Raw genomic sequence first — 24343 nt, forward strand, 5'->3', positions numbered from 1 at the left:
GCCTTGAATGTTTGTTCCTACAAAAGGCATATTTATGCTCTCTTAGACTATATCTAATAAATCACACAACTTTATAACTGCACACAGAAACTGAAGATTCTGGAAAATATAAAAGATTTTTATTCAACACTTTCAATTGCAATTTTGTTTTTGCACAAAAATCTGCATTTTACTGTTAATGTATTACACTTTATTCTCACAAGAATTGGATTACAAAATGTCGTACAGCAACTGTTTGTTACAACAGTGAGTCAACTTCTCATGCAGGATGATACTAATTCAAAATTTTCTTTTTGTACTGACTGCTGTCATAATACTACTGTGGGTTTCATCTGCTTATTTTTCTATCTGTTTCATTATACAGGCAGTCCCCGGTTATCAGCAGGGGTTCCGTTCCGACAGCTTAGCAATAAGCGAAAATTGCCGATAAACAAAAATCGGCAATTTTCAGAAGCTTATCGGTGCCAATAACCAAAAATCAGCGACTTTCAGCACTGGTAACTGTATCAGCACTAGTACCCAATTATCAGTGTCGATAAAGTGGAAATCAGCACATATCACCAACGAAAATTGCCGATTTTCGTCACTAGATAAGTGCCAAAAAACCGGATCACCAATAACCGAGCCCGCCAATAACTGGGGACTGCCTATACCACAAACCCTGACATTTATTCATTTAATGGACTGCAGCGATGTCACTATCACCTATAGGAATATATAAATACTGATTCAAGATTTATTTTTTAATAATTACCTCTCCATTAAATAGTTTTAACTACAGCTGGCGCAGAAGCACAATTCAACATAATGGAGAGGTAAGGTTCATTACAAAAATATAATTTTGATCTACTCATAACTGCTGCAAGCTCGGCTGCTCTGCCTTCACCTGCATTTCCTTTATTAAGCATGGATCTAGCATCAGCCTACATTCATAAAAGCTTTACCTATTTTATCAAGAGTACTTGATTGTTGGACAAGGGAATTTTGGTGGTAATAATTTCCAACTGCTTCTGCAGCACTTCTAGAATCACTGAATTTTAATAATCTCAGCAAAAAAACCACTGCAGATAATTCTACTGTAAAAACATAAAAGACTTTATTCAAATATAATGCAGTATCTTAAAAATAACCACATTACATTTTAGGAATTTTTGAAAATGGATGTCCACTGATACCAGAAACCACAACACCGATAAAATACTGAATTTGACAAATAATAGATTAAACTACTCTCATAATTAAATCACAGTACATTATGGCATTGTAAATAATAAAAACTGTAAATAAATTGGAGAATGGAAAGTAACCCATTATAGTGAAACATGAGAAAAAAAAAAGACTCGTCAATATAAAAATTTGCAATTAAAACCATTAATAAAAATACTATTGAAAGTTCCACACTAATTACAATAATGGAGAGTCAAGAGGCAGAGGCAATCCCCAACTGCTAAGAAATAATGGAAACACTTATGAAAACAAAAGCAGTACACAGAATAACACTGCTGCAAAGTACCAAGCAATGCCACTAGCCTAAAAAGCAAAAACACTAAATAAAAACTCAAGAGATTCACAGATTACCACAAACCATAATGAAGAATAAGTATAACGTAAACAAAGGGTTCTACACAATACAAAATACTGTAATGGTAATTATAAGTCTAAAATGCACAGAGGGGCCTTTGTGTTTCAGGATGGGTCCAATTAAAGAGTTATTTGGATGAAGTAAGGCTCTTTATGTTTAATGGGATAGTATGAAAAACATATTTTAACATGTAAAACACTGTACTTTCCGACTTCCATGAATATTAAATATAACAAAAATGTAACAACATAAAGATATAGCTATGGTCAATCGTTATCTGAACATGCAAAATGTTGCACACACAAGCTACCCATTGTTGGAATTGTCAACTAGTTAAAAACATAGAAAAGATAGGAACTTACCACTGATCACCTGATCCTTGTCTGTTATCACCACATCTCTCCCCAAATCTACACCATTTATGCTATCACAAAGAAGTTCCTCAGAAATCACAGCAGTTTTAATGTGGTAATTTCCAAGAACGGCTCCTTCAGAATTTAAGTCAACTAAGTCACCCAGACCAATACCATTGATGAAGTTGACACTTGAAGCATCCGCAATAACCAAATCATTTTCATATTCAAGGATTCCTGTTGAAAACAAACTGATTTCTAAAATGTATTCAATTATTCACTTCTGTATGTAATCTTCAAGTAATAACTCGAAAACTAAGTATTTAATCCATGATAATTATGTTTAATTCCACCTGAATCAATATATTTCTCAAAATACAACTACATCAGGCATTGCTAGAAAAAAATCTTAATTCAATGTTATGCACAGTCCTGAAGTGTACACACAGAAAATCATTCAGGACAAATAAAATCTTACTTGACTAAAAACAAAGCAAAATGACAAAGAACTTCCATATAAAGAAATGAGGCATTCTAATGGTAACAATAGCCACTATGAAAAAAAAAATAAGAGAAAAAGAATACACCTATGCTGCAATATAAAGAGACCAACTAAGTTACAAGAAAAACTAGCCCACTTCCACAGTAATTATGCCTGGGTCTGAGAGAGTTACCATGCACTAATTTTGATCTCAAATCTCTAGTGTCTTCTGATGAACAAGTCTTCCTTTTCTGGTGATTCTCAAAGAAAATTACAAAATGAAAAGGAAAAATAACAAGGACAGTTTAACATTTGGTCACAGGCTCTGTTTTGCCTTTCTTTTGCTACAATCAAGACAAACCTTTCATGTAACAAGGCAAAAGCATACAACACAACACTCAAATTAACCAGCATCAAAATTCAATAAGTAATGAATCGTGAAGTAATGAATGGCGCTATACACACGCTTAGATAGAAGAAAGTACGTTTTAGCAAGTAGGAGGAGGAAGATATGGCAAACAAGCCTGAATATATGACAAATGGACCCTGACTAAGTTAGAAGTGATCAGGAATGCGTGTACCTGAGCTCAAATAATATACAGTGGAACCCGGGTCTCCGACCGTACCGAAACTCGACAAAATCGGATTCTGACACGAAATGCCGAGTAAACTTTGTGCCGGTTCCCGAACAACAAACTGGAATCCGACCCGACGCGATCCGACCCGTCGACGAAAAACATATGATGTTTGTAAACAAAGTGTTTGGCCGCCGCTAGTTGGCGTTGTTGGTGGCGTTCTTCCCACGCACATTTAAAAGCACTTACAGTAGACTCTGAATGGAATTTACCATAAATTAATACAATCCTGAACGTACACAATGTTTATGTAATTACAGTAGTACCGATACGCCACCAGGACGGCGCTCTGGTTTGTTTACATTCGCTTGCCAGGCTGCCGATGCCGACGTAACTTAAGACGTTTTTCTTAATTTTTATAACAGACTCTACAGTACATTCGGCTTATTTCTAATATTGTTTTATTAATTTAATGTAATGACCAGGTTTTTTTTTTCATTGTATTTATCATTAACAACAGTTTTTGTGCGCACCGTTACAGTACATTCTGGAGTGCATATGGGCTGCCTAGCCTAGCCTGCAGCAACCACTGGTAGGCCAATTTTTTTGATACAGTATGCATTTAAAACTGTAAGAAGACTTCTAATAAGGTAAGTTATTTAACTCTGAACTTATTTAATTGTAATGTGTGTAGTGTTTTGTATAAAAAGACAAGGTTGGAGTAGTGACTGGTGGTCAGGAACGGATTAATCCATTTTCAGTTATTTCTTATGGTCGAAATTGATTTGGAATTGACAAAATCGAATCTCGACATTCCTTCTAGAACGGATTAGTGTCGGAAACCGAGGTACCACTGTACAGGTAGTGCTTGAGTTACAATAATTCGATTTTGCAATGGGGTTAGCAATTAATACCGATACGACAATAATCTAAGTATTTCACGCGGGTGCAGGCTGCATCGTACAATCAGGCAGCAAGAGAGACCAAATTACAATAGACCAACTTCTTTTCCTTCATCTCTTTATCCCATCTTCTAGTTAAAAAGTAAAAGAGAATGATAAAAGTATTGTAAACTACAACGTTATACTCTTGCATAAATGCGTACAGCCATAAACAACCGAATGAGAAACTGCTGTTTTGCTAATAACAAACCAGATAACAGCTGTTTTACTTGTATTTCAACCATCATACGGTAGTAAACAATTACCATAGTTATGTGACAAATGATGTTAAGTAGAATAGGACTGGTATATTTTTACATTATACCCTTACTCACTTTGGAGAAAAGATTGACAAGGAAATATACTGCTAAATTTAAGCTGCAAGTTGTAGCTGAAGCTGGGGAACAATGTCCAAGCCACTATGACTATAAATTATCATGCATCGGCAACATGGATGAAACTCGACAATAAATAAAACTGAGGCAAAAAGTATTTTAATCAAAAGTACTGGGCATTAAAGACCACATATTACTGCTGTTTTCACGCCAATAAAAGATAAATACGTAAAACTCGTATTATGATGAAATATTGTAAAGTGAAAATAGCAAACGGAATCTTGATTTTTTACGCAAAACAAACATGCCCCCAAAGGCCAACGTCATCTGTTAACAAGAAAAATGGCTACACTAATTTCACAATGAAACATATTGAAGTCGTATTTCGACTTAAAGACACTTCGTATAATGAAAAATAACCTTGTCCCATATAAATAAAGTATCTAGAGATTCATGTACGCTAACTGGAAGCAAGAAAAGTGCTCTGAACTGAGTTAAATATGATGACATAAACTTACCATGCAATCTATTTCCAAACCAAAACATTGATCACTATGTTTGCAATTTATAATACAAAAGCAATATGAGAATACATACAATATGATTGTATACAGTCAAGTAAAGTATAACTTTTTAAAAGATCCATGGATAAGATGCATATTCGTTATGCTGATGTTTGTATGTGATATAATTTGTGAATGTAGAGTACAGTATAATGTAGGCTAGACTACCGTATATGTATACGATATACCATAGTGTAACTAAGCTAATCATTATCATAAGTCAATCTGCATGAACCTCCAGAATTAGCCGATATTAATAATTACTGTACCGTAGACGTACAGAGTATACTTTATAGTGTAGGGTAGGCTACCATATATGTATAGATGGTACTGAATACCCTAGTGTAGGCTAGGCTCTATTCAAGATACGTTTTTGTTGACAAACGATGGGTTTTTTGGAACCTAACCTCATCGTAAGTAGAATACTGCCTTAAGCAGGGAGTGACATGAATAGAGAGGTTAGCCATCAAATTCGAACTGGATGGAATAATTGGCAGAGGGGTATAATGCACCCACTGCAACAAGAGAGTCCCTAGTAAGCTAAAAGGCAAAATACATAAGATGGTGGTTAGACCTGCTATGCTATATGGGCTCGAAGCAGCACCACTGAAGAAAATAGGACAAAAGTAGCAGAGTGCTGAGAAGAGACAGGATACGTAAAAGTGACTGTGGTGTCAAAGAAAGACCATGAGTCAGGATTAAGATGGGTTGGGTACCTGATGAGGAGGGGAGATGAAGGGTGACAGGTTGCAGGAGAGTTAATGGGAATGGAAGTGATAAGGACAAGAAGGGGATGAAGGCCTAGAAGAAGATGGCAACTGCATTCGATAAGACATGAAAGATATAGGAATACATGAGAGGAGGACATGATAGAAACACCTGGAAAATTTTTATTAGAAACAGTTACCCAAACAGGAATTAAGCTGAGAAGAAAACAATGACAACAACAAATGCAGTCTCTCAAATGTAAGAACAATGCAATGAAGGATATTCAGCATTTTCCAAATGTTTTTCCAACACTGAAAAGTGAAGATACACTGCCAAATGAAAAGGAGAACATCCAAATTTTTCATGGCTTCACTTGCTAACTGCAAATGCTATATACTGAAAATTTTAACTTTAAAGTGGCCTCACCTGTTAAAACTAGAGATAGGGTTTTTGAAATAAAAAGATTGGTAAAATCTAAAAAGACTATCTAACATACCTCTAAGTGTGAAGTCTCCAGTCTTTTTTAAAACATTCATATCAAGAAGTTGCAAATTGTGACCATTTATAGATTTAACATCCACATTCCCTGTCACATGAATATAATCAAATAAATAGCTTCCTGGGAGTGTATGTTTCTCATCAATGTCAGTGTACACAGCACTATCTGATAGTCTTCTCAAGCTTACCTGAAAAAATTTTATTATCTTTATTAACTTTATAAACATTTACACTGACCTACTTAGTATTTTAAAAAAAAAACAAAAAAATGCATTTACCAAATATTTAACCTAATAACAAGAAAATAGAAATTTTGGCAAATATTTTTAGTCACCTGCAAGGGTGAGGAACACTGATCAGATTTTATACCTAGAAGCTTGATGTCTGGACTAACACTACACACATAACAGCCATGGTAATAAAGAACTAATTTAATTTTGTCATCAGGGCATCCAAAAATGTGACCCATACTCCATCTCTTCCTCTGTATCCCTAGCACTTCCACTTCCTTGATCTCTCCAACATGTCACTCACCATCTCCCTTCCTTATCTGGTGCCCAAACCATTGCAGTCCTGACTACTGGCGTGGGGTTCATTTCTTATCCTATCACTTCTCATTACTCCATACATCCATCTGAGCACCCTCATTGCAACTACATCTAACTTACTTTGTTCTGGTTTCTTCACTGGTCCATTTCTAGCTCATACAAAATGGCAGGACTTACCACCACCTCATGTATTTATACTTAAGCCTACTATTGTTGTAGAGAATGCCTGAAACCCATCATCCAATTGTTACATACAGTTTCAATTTGATTGTTTAACCTCTTTATCCCTATCACCCGTTCAGTCTATTACCAAGCCCTAGTACTTCAACACAATTCATTTTCACTTTTCCCAGCTTAACTGTGGTCATCATCCATCCCATTTGTCATTTATTTCCTCTTTGTTCAAATTTTCTTTGTCCCTCTACTCTCTAAAGCATACTTCCACCTACCTACCTTTCTCTCCAGCTTCTGCAATCAAAACTATGTCACCAGCATAGAACACACACCAAAAGGGGTTCTCCCTTACAACCTCGGCCATTACATCCAGTACGACATCAAACAAGAGGGGGTCAGCACTGATCCCTGGTGCAGTTATCACCACAGTGGTTGCTATATTTCCATACATCTCAATAACAAATCTCACACATTTTTCTGGTGTCCCCCAACTCCCTCAAACCTCTCCACACTTCCTGTCTAGGTATCTAGGTACTTGATACCATAAGCCCTTTTCTGGGAATATGAAATATTCTCTATCACCTGCCATATGGGGAATATTTTGCCTATTGTACCAATCCCTTTCTCAAAGCCATAATATCCATGAAGCAATATACTGTATAATGGAATAGATGCAAGCCATCAACGAAGTCCTCAAACTGCAGTAAAAAAAAACAAAAAAAAGGCAATCACAGGCAATTAATTTTACTCAAATCTGGTAACTAATCCTTCAACCGCTTTTTTAGGGAGTTTTGAAGAGATTTTCAATATTTCCGTGGTAATTTCACTACCCTTCATTATACCGACGTTCAAAATCGACTGGGGTAGTAACCCCAGCTTTCCTGAAAGCTATATCTAGCATTGCTATACAGAAATTCAATGGAATTTCACCGAAAAAATAGATTTTTCCTCTGTCAAAATCCCTTTTTATTCTAAAAACAAATACTACTATAATGACCAGTCATTCAAAAGTGCAGGAGTTACACCAGTCACTCATCTTTCTGTATTTCCCCCTACCTCATCTTACTTCTTTCTAATGAATGCCATATTCTTTGGAAGCTTGAATTTCAAGTCAATTGCCCCGTGGGGTTTTTCCATATAAATGGGGTTCATCTTCTGAATAATAACAACAACTTACAATAACATTGCCCAAACGAAATTCTATTACTTCATGGTCCTCCCTTATCAATTTTGATTTTTCCAAAAATTTTCTTAAAATTAAAATAACTGTCAAAATAAAAGTGAGCAATTACCATTGTAAAAGATGACCATGTATTAAAATGTAACTGAAAATGAACCAAGAAACACTTACTTTATTTATTACATCCACATCCAAAGCTCTCTGAACATCTAGTAACTTCAGATTCATGGGTTGATCAAAAGACACATCTTGATCTCGTAAAAGGATAGCAGTAGTTTTGACATTGTTGATCAGAAGTGCAGAATGTAAATCTTTACTGCTAATCAAATTTTTACTTGACACAAATCCAAATGTATGCTTTCCAGAAACAACTTGATCCTTGCGTGTTTTGATCATGAAATCTGCAAATGGAGACTTTAAGACAAAGCCAAGTATATGACATCAATCATTGTGAATAAATAAAAAAAAATTTTAAAACCCACGAATACCTTGTATACTGCATAAATTTTTTATACACAATATGTGACAGTTTATGTAACAGCATTTCTGTTGATTTGACACTTTAATTCAGTGTGGCCATATTCACAACACTTGAAGCACTGGCTAGGCAATACTTTCAAATGTCTTATCAGCACATCTCCAATAGAGTAATAAAGCAAAATTTTAGAAGAGAAGGTTAAGGTGATGTTACCACCACTTAACCCTCACAGTCCAGGCTAAAATATATATTAAGTACACCCTAGACTGGGCTAAATTTAAGGATAGCCAATTTAAAACAAAACTCATCAATAGAAAAAGGAAGATATTCATATGCACATTGTATAAGAAAAAAATTCAAAACAAATTTCTGAACCTTCCATGGGGAGTTGAAAATAAAAATTTCCAACACTGTGTGTGGCCTCTTTACAACTAATTTTACCAAGTTAAGTTTTCTCTAATAATTTTAATTTTATTTCATAAAATTATAATTACAGCTCACATAATATCATAACAAATAAGAACTAAAATCAGTAACAAATTCTGATTGCTGTACACTTACTGTAAACTATTTATGAGACATCCTTGGATGGGAATGGCGGACAACATTCCCCTTCGACACCTCAAAGCAAACTGATCTCTCCCGTACCGACTAGTAAACCCCCGTATTATAATTGACGTTGCATTCGCGGGTTTCTCTGTGGAACATATCTAGCCATCATTCGTGGAAAATTCACCCATTCGCGGTATTTTTCACTGAGTCATTTATGAATAAATGCCCACTTTTTGTGATAAAACTGATAAAATGAACACTTTTCATTCTAAGTGTTTTTAAAATTCTTTGACCTAAACCATATCACTGGCAAAATACATTAAGATCCTTGAGTCATTTAGGGTGGTCACATTCAAACTGATTGGGCAAAATTTACATCACAGGGCGATACCGAATTTAAAAGCTATAAATAGTCGTCATTTGACAACACCCACTCACTAAGGTTTAATGATGTGAGAAAGAAGGAAATCTGGTCTGAGAAGTCAAAAAGCCTTTGCTGAATACTACCCCATTTTTTGGGTGTTGAAGGACCTGTGATGGGTAACTGCTTCCACATTTCCACCTGAAAAATGTTTTATGTTAAGTCTGCAAAGTTGCCTTGACTAGAATATTCTTACAACAGTATTTAATGTTCTGAGGTAGGGTATTGCCAATCCTCCTTTGAGACATTTAGAGACTTGTGAGCTTCAAAAGTTCTTCTTTGTACTAAGTAATATGCCACATCAAACGCATCCATTAGTTTTTGGATAAAATTGTGTTCTTCATTCAGGGCATTACAGACCTCAATGATGCAGTCCTGATTTAGCATTCAAAATCTGATTTCTTCTGGGAAAAAACCCTGATTTGCAGCACTGAACATTTTTTTTTTTTATTAAATAAAAGCGTGATTTGCAGTTACACTGTGAGCAAGTAACATATGCTTCAATGTACTATGATCAAGTGTAACTTTAAGCCTAACCCTTTGCACTAAGCCACAAAGTTTCTTGCAGTTAAAAAAAAAACTTCATAATCTAATGACCTTGGGATACAATGTGCATCACAATACAAACAATTTTATTTATGCATCCTGGTGATTTGGGTTTGTGGAAGTCAGAGTCCATATTAGTACTTTGGTCTTGATCACGTTAAAGTCACCTGAAGAATGTGCAGGGTCAGCAACAGTGCTGAGGAAATCAGCAGATCCAGAAGGGGATTAATTTTCCAAGGATCCATAAAAATTGAAAAAATGTAAAGAAAAAATGTAAATCATAACTGTTTGAGAATATAAAGCAGTATCATTAGTTCACGAAATTCACATTCTCCATGACTGGCATAGCAAAGTGTTGACTTTCCAACAGTGCACTCCATACCCTACCGATACAGTATAGCATCAAACAGACATAGAAACACAGAAAGCTAAATCGACTTGTTAAGACAGACCCCATGTGGAAACGACATCATCCTCTATTTATTCTGTAACAATGGGCTTCTGGACTTTAGGAAAGCATCCTACACCATAGTTCCACCATAAAATGTCCTAATCATTTTTGGGGTGCAAACGTCACTCATAACTCCTAACCAGTCAAAAATGATCTACTAAATTAATTCTCCTACACTGGAAGCAAATCTTGTGAGAATCCATTTTGACTGGTGACAAACTTTTAACACTTGTGGCTATCAAAGCCTTGGCATTTCTACAACTGAGCATGACCTCACAAGAAACTGCTTTTAATACACTATCTAAATATTCTGCAAACATAAACAAACTAGTGTTGATATTTTTGAAATTTTAACAAATAAAATCTATAAACAAACTGGAATGTTGATATTTTTGACATTTTAAAAAATAAAACCTATAAAGTATCAACTTTATTTCTTCATTTCTTCAGAGACTATTTGTGAGAGGAAAATGTGGTTGAAAGCATGTTTTATGTAAGAACTGGTGTAGTACAGCATTAGCACAATGTAAACTCAAACATCAGAAAAAAAAAAAACGTGTCACATACTGACTGGCATTTACATCAAATGATAAAGGTAGAAGAAAAACATCTAAATAAGGCAGGAAAAGGGGATGGAAGTGAGTACCAATCAAAAAAATTATGAAAATTGCAGCAAAATCTTTTTTATTCAACATATAGCAGGTTGTCCACTTCAAAACCAAACCTAAAGATTTTGTAAGACAATTGTTTGTCTTTCACAAAATAATGCCAGCAGGATGGAGTGCAATGTCTTTACCTAGTCCACACTTTAAGAAAAATGGAACAGGAAAAACTAATGAAGCTTAACTGAAAAGAGCATCAAACCACATTCTTCATAGGAGATTATGTAAATTAGTCTAGAAAATAATGGTAGATCTTATAACCTGGTGGTGGCAGGAAAGAAACAAAAGCCAAAATGAGCAATATGAGGTCTGCTAATCTTCAGAAAATACATCTGGGAAGTGATATTAAGGAAAGGAATCAAAAGCAATGTTGGCTGACTCCTGAGTCAGCTATACACTTTCAAAAACTGCACATTACTTGTGTTACAAAAAGATCATGAAAGACAAATTAAAGCTTTAGTGCATTTCCTTTATATAAAGTGCCTTGCATGAGGGAGCATGCACAATCTTGAAAAACCACAAGACTAACCTTCCATAAAAATGTTGTTTATTTTCAAACTTGATGTTCCACCTTGGGCAATAAAATTTTGAACAGTCAATTCTGTAATGTTTAAATCATTACCAATGCTTTGATAAACATCACTCATAAGAAATTTCTTGGGGAAGTCTAATATATCCACACCTTTCATCTGCAAAACAAAAAGAACATTCAAACCTTTGCAAATAAAAGTAAAGTTCAAAACCAAAATCAAAGCACATTATCATGGTTTCAAATTCTACACAGCATTTAATCAGATAACAGTTACACACTTACAGTTAGTGTATATTTTTTTACAATGCATAAATAAGCAATATCACTTAATTGGGGGACCTTTACTAATGTGCTTCCAATGAGAAAGCAATGGAAACTGAGACTACATATATACAGTATGTAAGATTAGCTGATGGCTCTATCATCTTTTTACTAGTACAGTAGCATGTTTTTATAAAAAAAAATGCAATCTCCAGAATACATCTATACAGGTAGTGTTCGAGTTATGATAATTTGTTTTACGATAATTCGTTTTTATGATGGGGTTAGCAATTAATAACGATACAACAATATTTTGAAATTACGTATTTTTAAATTTCGCGGGCAACTGGCACAGGCAACAGCAAACAATCAGGCAGCATACGGTGTATGATACGTTGGCCCGAGAGGCTGGAATAGGTATATTAATTCAATGAGCCGACCTCACTTGCTCTCACTTTGTAGGAAGTTAAAATAGGTCAGTGTTCATTTGCAATTTTTGTGCATTTGTAAGTAAACTGTAAGACTCAAATTTGTATCAGTACAGGTAGTGCTCAAGTTATGATAATTCGATTTTGCGATGGGGTTAGCAATTAACACTGATACGACAATATTTGGAAAATATTTTGAAATTTTGCGTGGGCAAAGGCAGCGAGAGGGAGACCAGCTTACAATAGACCAACTTCTTTTCCTCCACCTCTATTCTATCTTTTGGTTAAAAAAAGTAAAAGAGAATGATAAAAGTACTGTTAGTAATGTATACCCTTTCGTAAATGCGTTCAGCCATAAACAACCGAACGAAAAACTTGTTTTGCTAATAACTGAACTGGATAACAACTGTTTTGCTTGTATTTCAACCATCGTATGGTAGTAAACAATTAATGTAGTTATGTTACAAATGACATTAAGTAGAACAGGACTGATATAATTTTACATTATACCCTTATTTGTTTTGGAGAAAAGATCGGCAAGGATATATACTGCTACATTTAAGCTGCAAGTTGTAGCTAAAGCTGAGAAAACAATGTTCAAGCTGATAATGACTACTGTATAAATTATTGTGCATCAGCAACATGGATGAAACTTGACCATAAATAAAATTTGAAAGTATTCTAATCAAGACTACTGAGCATGAAAGAACAATATCACTGCTGTTTTCACGCCAATAAAAGATAAATACGTAAAGCTCATATTATGATGAAATCAAGGGAAAATAACGAATGGAATCTTTCTTTTTATACACAAAACAAACATGGCCCCAAACGGCCAGCCGCCAACGTCATCCTTTAACGAAAAAATAATTAATTTCACAACGAGACATAATTAACTTATATTTCGCCTTAAAAACACTTCATATAACAAAAGATATCCTTGCCCCATATAAACAAAGTATCTAGAGAATTCATTTATGCTAACTAGAAACAAGAAAAGAGCTCTGAACTGAGTTAAATGTGGCAAAATAAACCAAAACATTGATCGGTATGATTACAATTTATAATACAAAACCAATATGAGAATATATAAAATATTATTGGATACAGTGTAGTAAAGCATAACTTTTTAAAAGAGCCATGGAAAAGATGCACATTTGTTGTGTTGATTTTTGTATAATACAATGTTAATATGTGAATATAATAGGCTAGGCTACCGTATATGTATACGATATACCATAGTGTAGGCTAAGCCTTGTTTGTTATTCAATTTCTCTTTATACTGAATTATCATATGTCAATCTGCATTGAACCTGCAGAATTAGCTGACACTAATAATTACTATACTGTACATGTATAGAGTATACTGTGTAGTGTAGGCTAGGCTACCATATATGTATAGATGGGACTGATTACCCTAGTGTAGGCCAGGCAATATTCGAGATATGCTTTTTTCAACAAACAATGGGTTTTTTGGAACCTAACCCCATCGTAAATAGGGCAATACCTGTACATATAACAAATTTAAGACATACTACAGTGCTGAAAACTATCATACAATACAAACTTACCTCTTTGAACTGCACAATTCCAAGATTAGCAAAATCTGCTGTTATAGATGGCACACTCACAAATCCAGAAATAGTCTGATCACCATTATAAAACAGAATATTACGGTTATTTTCAGGAATGTCCTTTACCAACACCTGTTGGAAAAATATCACATTATACATTCATGAATGTACATGAATATAACCATATATGAGTACAGTACATATAAACTCAATTTATTTCCCCCTTATACTTTACATTAACACATGTAATCAACACCTTAAAATATCACTGAAGTATTCATAAATGGGTAAAGAATAAGAAACATCAAGGGTTATGAATGCTGCTGTGTCAGAAACCACCCAACAGTACAAATGTAAAAACAACAAAACCCACACCCCAGTGTTTCTTTATTATTAAAAAATTCATCATTAATTAACTGTTCTACAAACCTTTGGGAGAAAAATAAAAATTTAGGTAAAATTCCAAATTATAAGAAGCGAGTATATAAAATATTTCACTTTTGTTAGTCAACAAACTATAAAAACAAAAGCTATGTTAACTAAGGCTTTAATACAATAAGAACTGAGGCTTCTAATCCACACATTATCTTTGGACACCAAATTTTTAACTATTTCTCTTGCAAGAAATGGAATCTTTCTTGGCAACTCAACTGCCTTTTTGGACTTGTTCAATATAGGCATATACATCATCATCATCATCATATCAATTAACTATGTAATAATAACATTAGCATTCACCATTTTCACAATAAAAATACTCCACGTGATAAAAACGCCTCAAGTATTTAATCATACTATTTCCTAGCGCCAAAGATGCTCCTACATCAAGGATGAGCCCCAATAATGACAGAAAATGAAAAAGTGTCACACTACTAAGAGTTGATGGATTTGTTTTGGTTGGCTTACTGCATGAATTTGACTGTTTCAATTCAATAAGTACCATGGCTTCAGCTGCTAAAGCATACCTGTACTGATTATTATATCTTTTTTCCATTCATTTAAAAATACTTTTTTTAATGTTTAATAGGCTTTCTTGAAGTTTCATACTAACAAACTGAAAAGATTAACAAGTAACATATACAATATGAACTGCCCAACTTAGTTTCATTAGAAATGTCTTGGTCAACAGTGTCTCAGTGCAAGCAAATGGATAGGGCTGCACCTGGTACAGTATTTCAAGACTTTGACAGCAGTGGATGTAGGATTAAGCATTATTTTGTCATGTTAGACAATGGAAAATTAAATGCCATAATAGCAACTATTATAAATGCAAAATAATATTGTATTGAACAGTTACATTTTGTCAAAACATCACACAAATATGACATCCTAATCAGAACAAAATAAAAACTGAATAAAGATTAAAATCCACACAAAAAAATTATCTTCAAAACCTTTAACCAGCTTGCATATGGTTACCATTTGAGAAAATAACACAAAACTTGATACCAAAATGTTTGATTACGAAAATAAGTTTGTATGGGAATAAATTTGTGATTACATACATACATTCATATATTTTTTGTCTGTATGTTACATTTGTTTACTTATTTTAACTTAGAATTAACCTCATCATAACACAGGAGTTCATCATTAAGAGTGTCAGGAACAGGAGTTCTCACTGTTGTCTAGCTACTATCATAAAAGATTAGAACTAAAATTAAAAGTAATCCCTGAGTATATTTATGGCCACATATATACAAGAAGTACTGGGTTGCAACAGGGATTTTATGATAATATAATTCCAGCTCATTAAATTATTTCTCAGTCAAACTCTTAACTTCATAAACCAGCAATGTATTCTAATCCAATGTTAAAGTGCTGCCTAACTTGCCAAAGTTACTTGAATGTTACTGTTATTTCTTATGGGACAGGAATAATATAGACAGTTGCATTCAACTTAACCCTTACAGACCAGGCTGAATACTGTATATGTTAACAACAACCCAAGAACAAACTTTCGCCACAAAAATTAGTTCAAAAAGAGGATGATATTATTACACAGATTTTTGGTAAAGTAATCATATTGCCTTTTTCCAGTTGAAAATACACTAATTTTAGCAAACTCCTTTCTAATAATTTTTTTTACATTCTGCAATTACAATGGTTAATGGACAGTTCAAGATGTACTGAATGGGGATGTACTGGAGTTATAATTGTTACTTTCTGATATTTTTCTTGTGCTCTGTACTGGCTTCCCCATATGTATCCTATTCCAGTAAGTAATGAAGGCCATGTAGTATAGCCTACACAATACCCCAGAGCCAAAAATCAAGCTTTAATAACCTATACTACCCCATATTTCATAATTATCAATTTCAAAGATTCATTAACATATCCCAGAGATTTATCTGCAGAATGAATTACTTCTATACACATGGTCTAGCAAAATAATTATCATAACATAATTGTCTAGGTCTATCTAGTACACTATCAAAAGATGTAAAATAAGGCAAAATTCATAAAATACAAAAAATACCATAATCATTTTAGTATGCCTCATTTTCAACACGAAAGTAACCCAACATTCTGTACATAAAAAGTGCATGGTTCCCTAATTTAAACATTTATACATGCATGTACAAGGACTAAAAATATATAAAGGACAGTACTGCATCAATGCATCATGTCAAAAACTATATAACTATATTAAATAATGTATGTATAATACTTTTGTGCATGTAATCTTACCCTGAAGACCAGGGACTCTTAAGAAAAAAAAAACAATAACTAATGAACTACTGCATCTCAACACGAACAGATATGTTTATACAATACCTCAGCATCCTCCAGAGCTGAACTGAGCAACAGCAACTCCTTATGAACATTGTCGTGGTCCTGTAAAATCAACTTATCTTTGAATTCAGTTGTCCCCATCACATGTAACCCATGAGGAAAATCGACTGAAGTTGACCACTCCTGAAAAAATATATAAATACATATCAATATGTTTAGTAAATATATTGCCTAGGTGGGTGTGATTAAAAGCGTAGACTTGATTTTCTTAAAACGTTACCTTGCTCTGACAGCAAAAAGATAATTTTTAATGACCAAGTTTTAAAATTATGTGCTTGCAAACATTAGTCATATCACCAGTCTGCCAATTTCTAATGGCCATTTTCTAAAAGTATAAGATAATGTACAGTGGTGTTCCATTATTTAGCCACTGTTCAAAAGTAGCCTTCAAGTGGTACCAGACCAGCCAAATGTGGGCCAACAAGGACTAAGGGCATTCCCAATACTCTTTCTCCACCCTCTTGCTCTAATCATTTTGATCATCCAGTCTCAAGAAAAATCCTTCAAATGTAATAATACTCTTAGGTCTGTAAATGTCTAAAAGATTGATAATTACATCACCTCTGCCATCAGCCTTAGATCTGGTCCAACAACCAGTCATACATATCTAAAACTTGCTTCCAACAACCAGTCATACATATCTAAAACTTGCTGAATCTCCAAATAATGTATCATCACATCCTGGAGCCATAAACAACAATTCAAAAAGATTTCAAATCATACAAACACCCTGGGCTGACATAGTATGAAAAAAATGCCAATCCCCAACACATTGCAGAAAAAAAGTCTATGCATAAGAACTGTCAACACTCTCTAGTTATTCTACAAGGTATACATTCCCTGGTGTGGTGGTCAACAATAGCATTTATACCACTAAGAAAAATAGAAGTCACTACCAATGCTACAGTACTAATGCTACACTATGTCTGAAATAACAGGATCCCAAAGGGACTGGGCCAACAAAATAATAAAGGAAAAGTTCCCAAAAGGCAAAAGAGTTAATGAACTGTGGCTAGAAATAAAAGTGTTAAGTCTGGTTTTCCTTTTAATTTCCTCCTGTTCTCAACCTTTATGGTACCTCTGCAATTTCTGCTAGTGCAAGATGCGACTCCATAAGGGACTTTATGTCCTGCAGGTGTTTTATCCCTGCCAGAACCCAGAATTTCCTGCCCTTCATTCCCAAGATGATATTCAGAGTAATCATAACACCTCTAAAAACCTCCAAGTACTGTAGCATTAGCAATGACTTCTAGTAGCTCTGACATTAGACCAAGTTTCCTAGTCAACACACTGTTCATCAATTTGGCATACATTGTGTCATCCAAAGTGCAAAAAGTACTGTGGTTCAACTGGAGTGCTGTCTGATGTAAAGCTAAATACCATACATATGCCAGCATATAAGGTGACCTTTGAACCTTAAAAAATCTCCTCCAAAATGGGGGTCATATGCAAAGAGTTAAAAAGAAAACCTTAAATCCTGCTGAGATTTTTAATGATAGGCTACCCTCTGAAGTGATGATAGTTGTGTCAATAGTTAACTACCGTCACAACTATCGACACTGTAAATAAAGCTGTAATAATGGTAAACAGTGTAGGTCATTCAATTGAATCACTAGTGACAACTATCAATATTGTAAACAAAACACCTGTAATTACAGTAATTACCGTAGGACCATAACTAGACATCAGGATGAGTGAGCTCTCACTTTGTTACTAGTTTTATCCAGTGTAGTACTATTATTATAAGGCAATAATATTAGACGACTTTGTTATTGATACTTTTTGTACAATGCCCTTTTAATATTGATAGATAATTTGAAGTTACCTAAAGGGTAAATCAGAGTACTCTAACTTTCTTGTTTATAAAACATAGCAGTGTTCATAGTTCCTAGTCGTGCTCGACTTACGAGCCTTGTTGTTTACTAAAGGTCAATATTACCTTGGTAATATTTTATAATCAAACTAAAGGGTTTTGTGATATTGATAGTTCCCTAGTTATCCTTAATACAGTATAGGAGTTCTTTCCAATTTTAAAGGATCTACTTTCAATGGGTATTACTCTGCCGATAGTGACGTCACAGGCCTTGAGCATTTGTCGTGATGTTTATATTTTTCCTAAAGGAATACAAAAGTATTTTCTCATAATGGTGAGCTTTGCCAAACATTTTAAAATCTGAAAGATACTGATTTTACGTATTTTTGGTATGATAATTCCAATAATTATTAATTTTATTAATGTACCAACTAACTTACATCAGCTGATAAGCGTTATTTAATTTAATAAATTGGGGGTCATCTTATATGCCGGCATATAGGTATCTTTTGATATAAAGGCAGCATCCGTCGAGACTACACACCCCAAAGCCAAATAAAGTCCTTCAAAATGAAACGGCATCGGCTTACCCCATACAAAAATGGGAAAAAGCAAATTAAAAGTAGTAGTAGACTAAATTTTTTTCAAATTAACAAAAAAAGCCACTCCAACACCTAGAAAACTTAACAGACACCAAACAACTTGATGTCGACCTAATCTCTTTTACAGGTATCAAGCAACTGATAAAATGCTGAGGGAAGAACCCATGTGAAGTAAGGCCTTGAGTAAAATCATTTTGAACAACAAAAGAGAAGGGTGCCTCTCCTAGATTCAGGCAGTCATTAAATCGAGACTACAAACCCCCCAAAGTTTCATGCTTAATCAAAGTCCTTATAAAATGAAGGCATATTGTATTTAACACCCATACAAAAAATGGGAAAAATTGCACAGTCATTGTGTGAAGATATTGTCCATTGTTTAGAGTTTTTTCAACTAAATTAACAAAAAATACAAGCAAACAAGTCATCACCTGAATAACTTATCATAATCAAACAAAAGCCCTTATGTAATTACAATCTTTTTACAGGTTTATCAGTTACTGATAAAATGCTGAGGGAAGAACCCATGAGTTTTAAGGCCTGAGTAAAATCATTTTTTAAAACAAAAGAGAAGGGTGCAACATTCTCAACTAGATTCCAAAAATTTCATATAAAATGTCTTAAACATCAAAAAACTTTTGTATGAAAATCTCAACATTATATTATGTTATCTATGGAAAAGGGATTTATCCCACCTGTTGGGGAAAATCTATTTGTGAGTATCATTGTATGAAGATATTGTCCATTGTTTTGTGTGAATTTTCAACTAAACAATATCAAAATTATACACAGCAAACTAAGTCATTACCTGAGGGCCCTCAGCTGTCATAATGAAAGGTAAAAGCCCTTGTGCATTTTCAACATTTCTCTTCCTCTCTTCAATTTTATCAGTTAGTGTATCCAAGCATGTCTGGAGGGAATAATCTTCAGTTTTACCTGCAAACAGTCTCTTTTTTAAAATTATTAAGTAGTGCAACATTCCAACCTACAGTTCATAAAAATTTCATATAAAATAGGTTAAACATAAAAAAATCTACTTCTTGTAGAGAAAATGGCTTAAATTATTTATGTTATCTATGGAAAAAATATTCTTTGCCTCTAAACTATTATGTTTAATCATGAATGAAATAACTATAACCTTAAATAACAGGTACTATATACCTGTTTATGATGCCAGAAAAATTGTATTGCAATATACGATGCATGTGGAAATATTAATGGCTCACCTACAAGTGGCTTTAACTTAAGTATATTTGCCTTGTAACCTTCTGAAGCTCCATTTTCATTCATACATATGTATGATACAATGGTTGTATCAAATGACTTTAAACTCTCCAAACTGTGGACTGATGAACAGTTGGTGTTCACATTAAATGTAGGGTGGTATTGTCCTGTGTGGTCAGTCAAAAACACATCAATATTCCCCTGTCAAAGAAAAAAACTAGGATCATAACCAGAACAGCACTTTTGATTCAAATGGCAAAAAAGGAAAATCAAACCTACACTTATCATCATGTAAATTAACAATACCACAAAGACAAAATACAAAATCTCACAGATCTAACTACAGTAATGGGTCTGTGAGGTCCCGATCAGTCGCAGGGACCCTCAGGGAATCCTTGCTTCAAGACAGAAACCTACAAGATGCACTGAGCACTCCAAAGAAACAGATCCAGCGCTCCTGATTCAACCGATCTTTTACTCATGTCTCAGAAGCTACTTTGTCACTGTTAGAACTGTAATTACTAACATATGTCAGACACTGCAAGTTTTCCTACCATATGTATTTGAAATCTCTTACTAATTTGTATATAGAACTGTTCAACATTTTTCAGGTATGAGAAAACACATCTGACTAGATGTCACCTTATTTTTCCCTAATGTCAAATGCTCCTTTTCCGCTTGCAAGAATTCTTGACCTGTCAGGAATTTTGTGCCAATAAATTAGAATACACCTTGACTCTGCCTCTTACTCGCTACCTTGTATGCTGTGACCCCAAAGATGACTGACACCACCAGCACCAGCCCATCAACGACAACGCCACAGCAGCAAGCATCTGCCTACTGCCCTACACAACTCAGAACCCAGAGGCCTGGTTCTTCAGAGGAGAGACCATCTTCAGGCCTAAGATTATCTCCTCCTCATCCCACAAAGCCAACGCCATCCTAGAGTTCCTGCCAGACAATGTTTTCAAACAGATTGCAGAATGGCTTGCCAACCAACAGACCACCGTCACCTATGAAGTGCTGAAGGCACAACTAAGGTCATCCTTCAGCATGCTGCCCACCCTCAGAGCTAGGAAATTCCTAAAAAACGTAGGGGCAGCAATACTCAGAGACCAGTGACCATCGCACATCTACTAACTACAACAGCTAGTTACAATCCTCGCCACAAGGACCCTTTCCCAAAACTCCAACACTGTCCATATCAGGATATCACATCCCGAAATAGCATAGGCCCAGAAGGATGACAAGGACCTACTGAGACTTCAGCAGGAGAACTCCGCCCTTATGTGGAGTGACCTATCAATCAACGACAGAAAAGAACCATCGTCTGTGAGACGCGTACCGGACACCTCACCCATACCTACCATTAGGGTTGAGAACGAAAGCCTTCAACCTCGCCCACAACCTGTCCCACCCATCAGGAAGATTCACCACCTGAACCCTGTAGGAGTGGTACAAGTGATGGGGAATAAAGGCGGACATCAAAAAGTGGGCAAGAGAATGTCTCCAATGCCAAACATCAAAAATAACAAGGCACACACAAACAGGGATAGAGTTCCAGACAACACAGTGACGACTGGCCCACATCCACATTGACATCATGGGACCCCAGATGGACAAAAGCAATACCAGTAAGACAGCAGACAGCAGAGAGTTGTGTGAGGGTACTAATAGGCTCAGTCAGCAGGCACGGAGTACCGCAGTATGTAACGAGCAACAGAGGAGCCAACTTCACCTTGCCCCCAGCCTCAGGACAAAACTCATTCACACAACTGCATAACACTTGGAAGAAACTCACTTCCAGATGTCAAGACAGGGGTTGGAGAAAGGAAATACTGTGGGTCTTACTGGAACTGAGAACAGACCCACACGCAGCATTCAATGTATCCCACACAGAAGCACTCTACAGGCAAGCGTTGACAATACCAGTGAACGTTTTTCAAAACCCGACAGAGCCCACACCTCTTCAAGACATCCATAGAGCATTGAAAGAGGTCATGCCAGCAAAGACAACATACGACAAAGTAGGAAAAGAATACGTCCCAGAAAAGCAGAATATGCATTCATAAGAATAGACACATACAAAGGCAACCCCCCCTCTCTCAAGCCTATTCAGGACCACACCACACACTGCAAAGGAGAGAGAAAAGTGTATCAGCTGATGGTGGACGGAATCACCTGGGTCTCCACTGACAGATTAAAACCAGCCTACATCCCAGACAGCGACCCACCCTCCCAGGCCTACTTGGGGGAGAGGAATACTAAGAGGTCCTGATCAGTTGCAGGGACCCTCAGGGCATTCTCACTTCAACACAGAAATCTACATGATGCACTGAGCACTCCAAAGAAACACAGATCCAGTGCTCCTGATACAAGTAATCTTTTACTCATGTTTCAGAAGCTACTTACATCACTGTTAGAACAGTCATTATTAATGTATGTTAGACACTGCAAGCTTTCCAACCATATGTACAGTATTTGAAATCTCTCCCTAATTTGTATATAGAATGGTTCACCATTTTTCAGGTGTGACAAAACAGATCTGACTGTATATAGATGTCGCCTTATTTTTCTGTAACATCAAATGCTACTTTCCAGCTCACAAGGGTTCCTCACTTGTCAGGGATTTTGTGTCAAATTAGAATATAGGCAGTCCTTGGTTGTCGGTGGGGGTTCCATTCCGATGGCATGACGCTAAGCAAAAATCGCCAATTTTCGGTTATCAGAGCCTCTATTTGGTATGTATCAGCGCCGATAAGCAGAAATTGGCGCAGATCAGTGCCGAAAATTGCCGATTTTCATTGCTAGACAAGCGCCGAAAAACCGAATTGCCGATAACCGAGCCCACCCATAACTGGAGACTGCCTGTACACCTTGGCTCTGCCTCTTACTCACTACCTTGTATAGGTATGTCTTTAATAATAAGAGTTGATATTTTACCCAATAACTTACAGTTCCTTAAAAATGAGATAACTGGATAAATGGACTGAGTAACAGATTTTTCTAATCTGCTATTGTGAAGGGAATGGCTGCTGATGTCACTATCAATTAATAAGCTGTAATATTTAACAAGCCATACTCTAAATGCAAAAGGCCAGCTAAACAAAACCCAAATAAAAACGCATGGCACAGTATTTTATATGCAAAAAACTTTTCAAGGCCAGCATTCCATCAAACAAATAAACTGATTTCTAAGATCCCTTTAAATACAGTACAAAGCCAAATGGCATCTAAAACTAACTATTTTATATAAGTCCCAACATCCTCTTGCTAAATGAAACTTTTCAGTATGATCTTTTAATTTTAATAAACAAAGGCATCTCTATCAAAGCTTTGGAAGATAAACTGATTTCGAAGATCTCTTTAACAGGGGTATTCAACATACAAATGCCTCACAGTCAAAAGAACCAAACGATCATCTCAAAACTTTTAACTTCTTTCATCTTGTCTGGATTAATCAAGTCCCAACATTCTTGCTAAATGTTTGGAGTACAGTACAGTATGTATTGTTTTAATTTTAGAAAACCTTTAAACAAAAGAGAGGATATCAGACAGAGAGAGAGAGAGAGAGACTCAGAGAGAGAGACCAGACAGAAAGAATACAACATCCAGAATTTTTATTGTAATTCCTATTTCACTTATTCTAAATCCTATATCATTGTCAGAAATTTTCCTAACCTCAGTTCATTTTTTGCCCAGCAGTCAAATGGTCATGTGTAAATAACACTTCAGATGCAACATATGAACTTGACACGATGCCCTCCAACCCTTCACTACTGGAGACAAACTAAAAACTAAGATCTTTTTGTGACATAAATAATAGTAAACAATAGAGCAGCGTCCCATATCTTATACTGAAAATATTGTGATATAAACTGGTACCATCTGGTAACAAGACAGCTCAGGGGGGTTACTAGCCAACTCCCATTTTCTCTTTACCAAGAAGTAAAGTGTTGGGCTATGAAACAAGGGCTAGGAAATGGTGATTAGCAAGATGGAAGAGAGAATATGAATGGAGGTACTCCTACAGTACAGTACTGTATACGGAATGAAAGGCATTGCAGC

The 24343-nt window shown here is 35.4% G+C and overlaps 1 protein-coding gene across 3 annotated transcripts in view; it reads right to left on the minus strand.

Annotated features, from left to right (window-relative positions):
* The window catches only part of LOC136825442 (uncharacterized), a 98263-nt gene that overhangs the window by 43144 nt on the left and 30776 nt on the right, over positions 1-24343 (minus strand). For all 3 annotated transcript variants that reach the window (XM_067081890.1, XM_067081889.1, XM_067081891.1), the window contains exons 10-17: positions 20278-20476; positions 19860-19987; positions 16622-16762; positions 13841-13975; positions 11578-11737; positions 8110-8339; positions 6035-6224; positions 1945-2172 (exon numbers count right to left, since the gene is read on the minus strand). In XM_067081890.1, coding sequence (XP_066937991.1) covers positions 1945-2172; positions 6035-6224; positions 8110-8339; positions 11578-11737; positions 13841-13975; positions 16622-16762; positions 19860-19987; positions 20278-20476 — 1411 coding nt within the window. The remainder of the gene's footprint in view (positions 1-1944; positions 2173-6034; positions 6225-8109; positions 8340-11577; positions 11738-13840; positions 13976-16621; positions 16763-19859; positions 19988-20277; positions 20477-24343) is intronic.

The sequence above is a fragment of the Macrobrachium rosenbergii genome, chromosome 37 (genome assembly GCF_040412425.1).
Source record: "Macrobrachium rosenbergii isolate ZJJX-2024 chromosome 37, ASM4041242v1, whole genome shotgun sequence".
NCBI lineage: Eukaryota > Metazoa > Arthropoda > Malacostraca > Decapoda > Palaemonidae > Macrobrachium > Macrobrachium rosenbergii.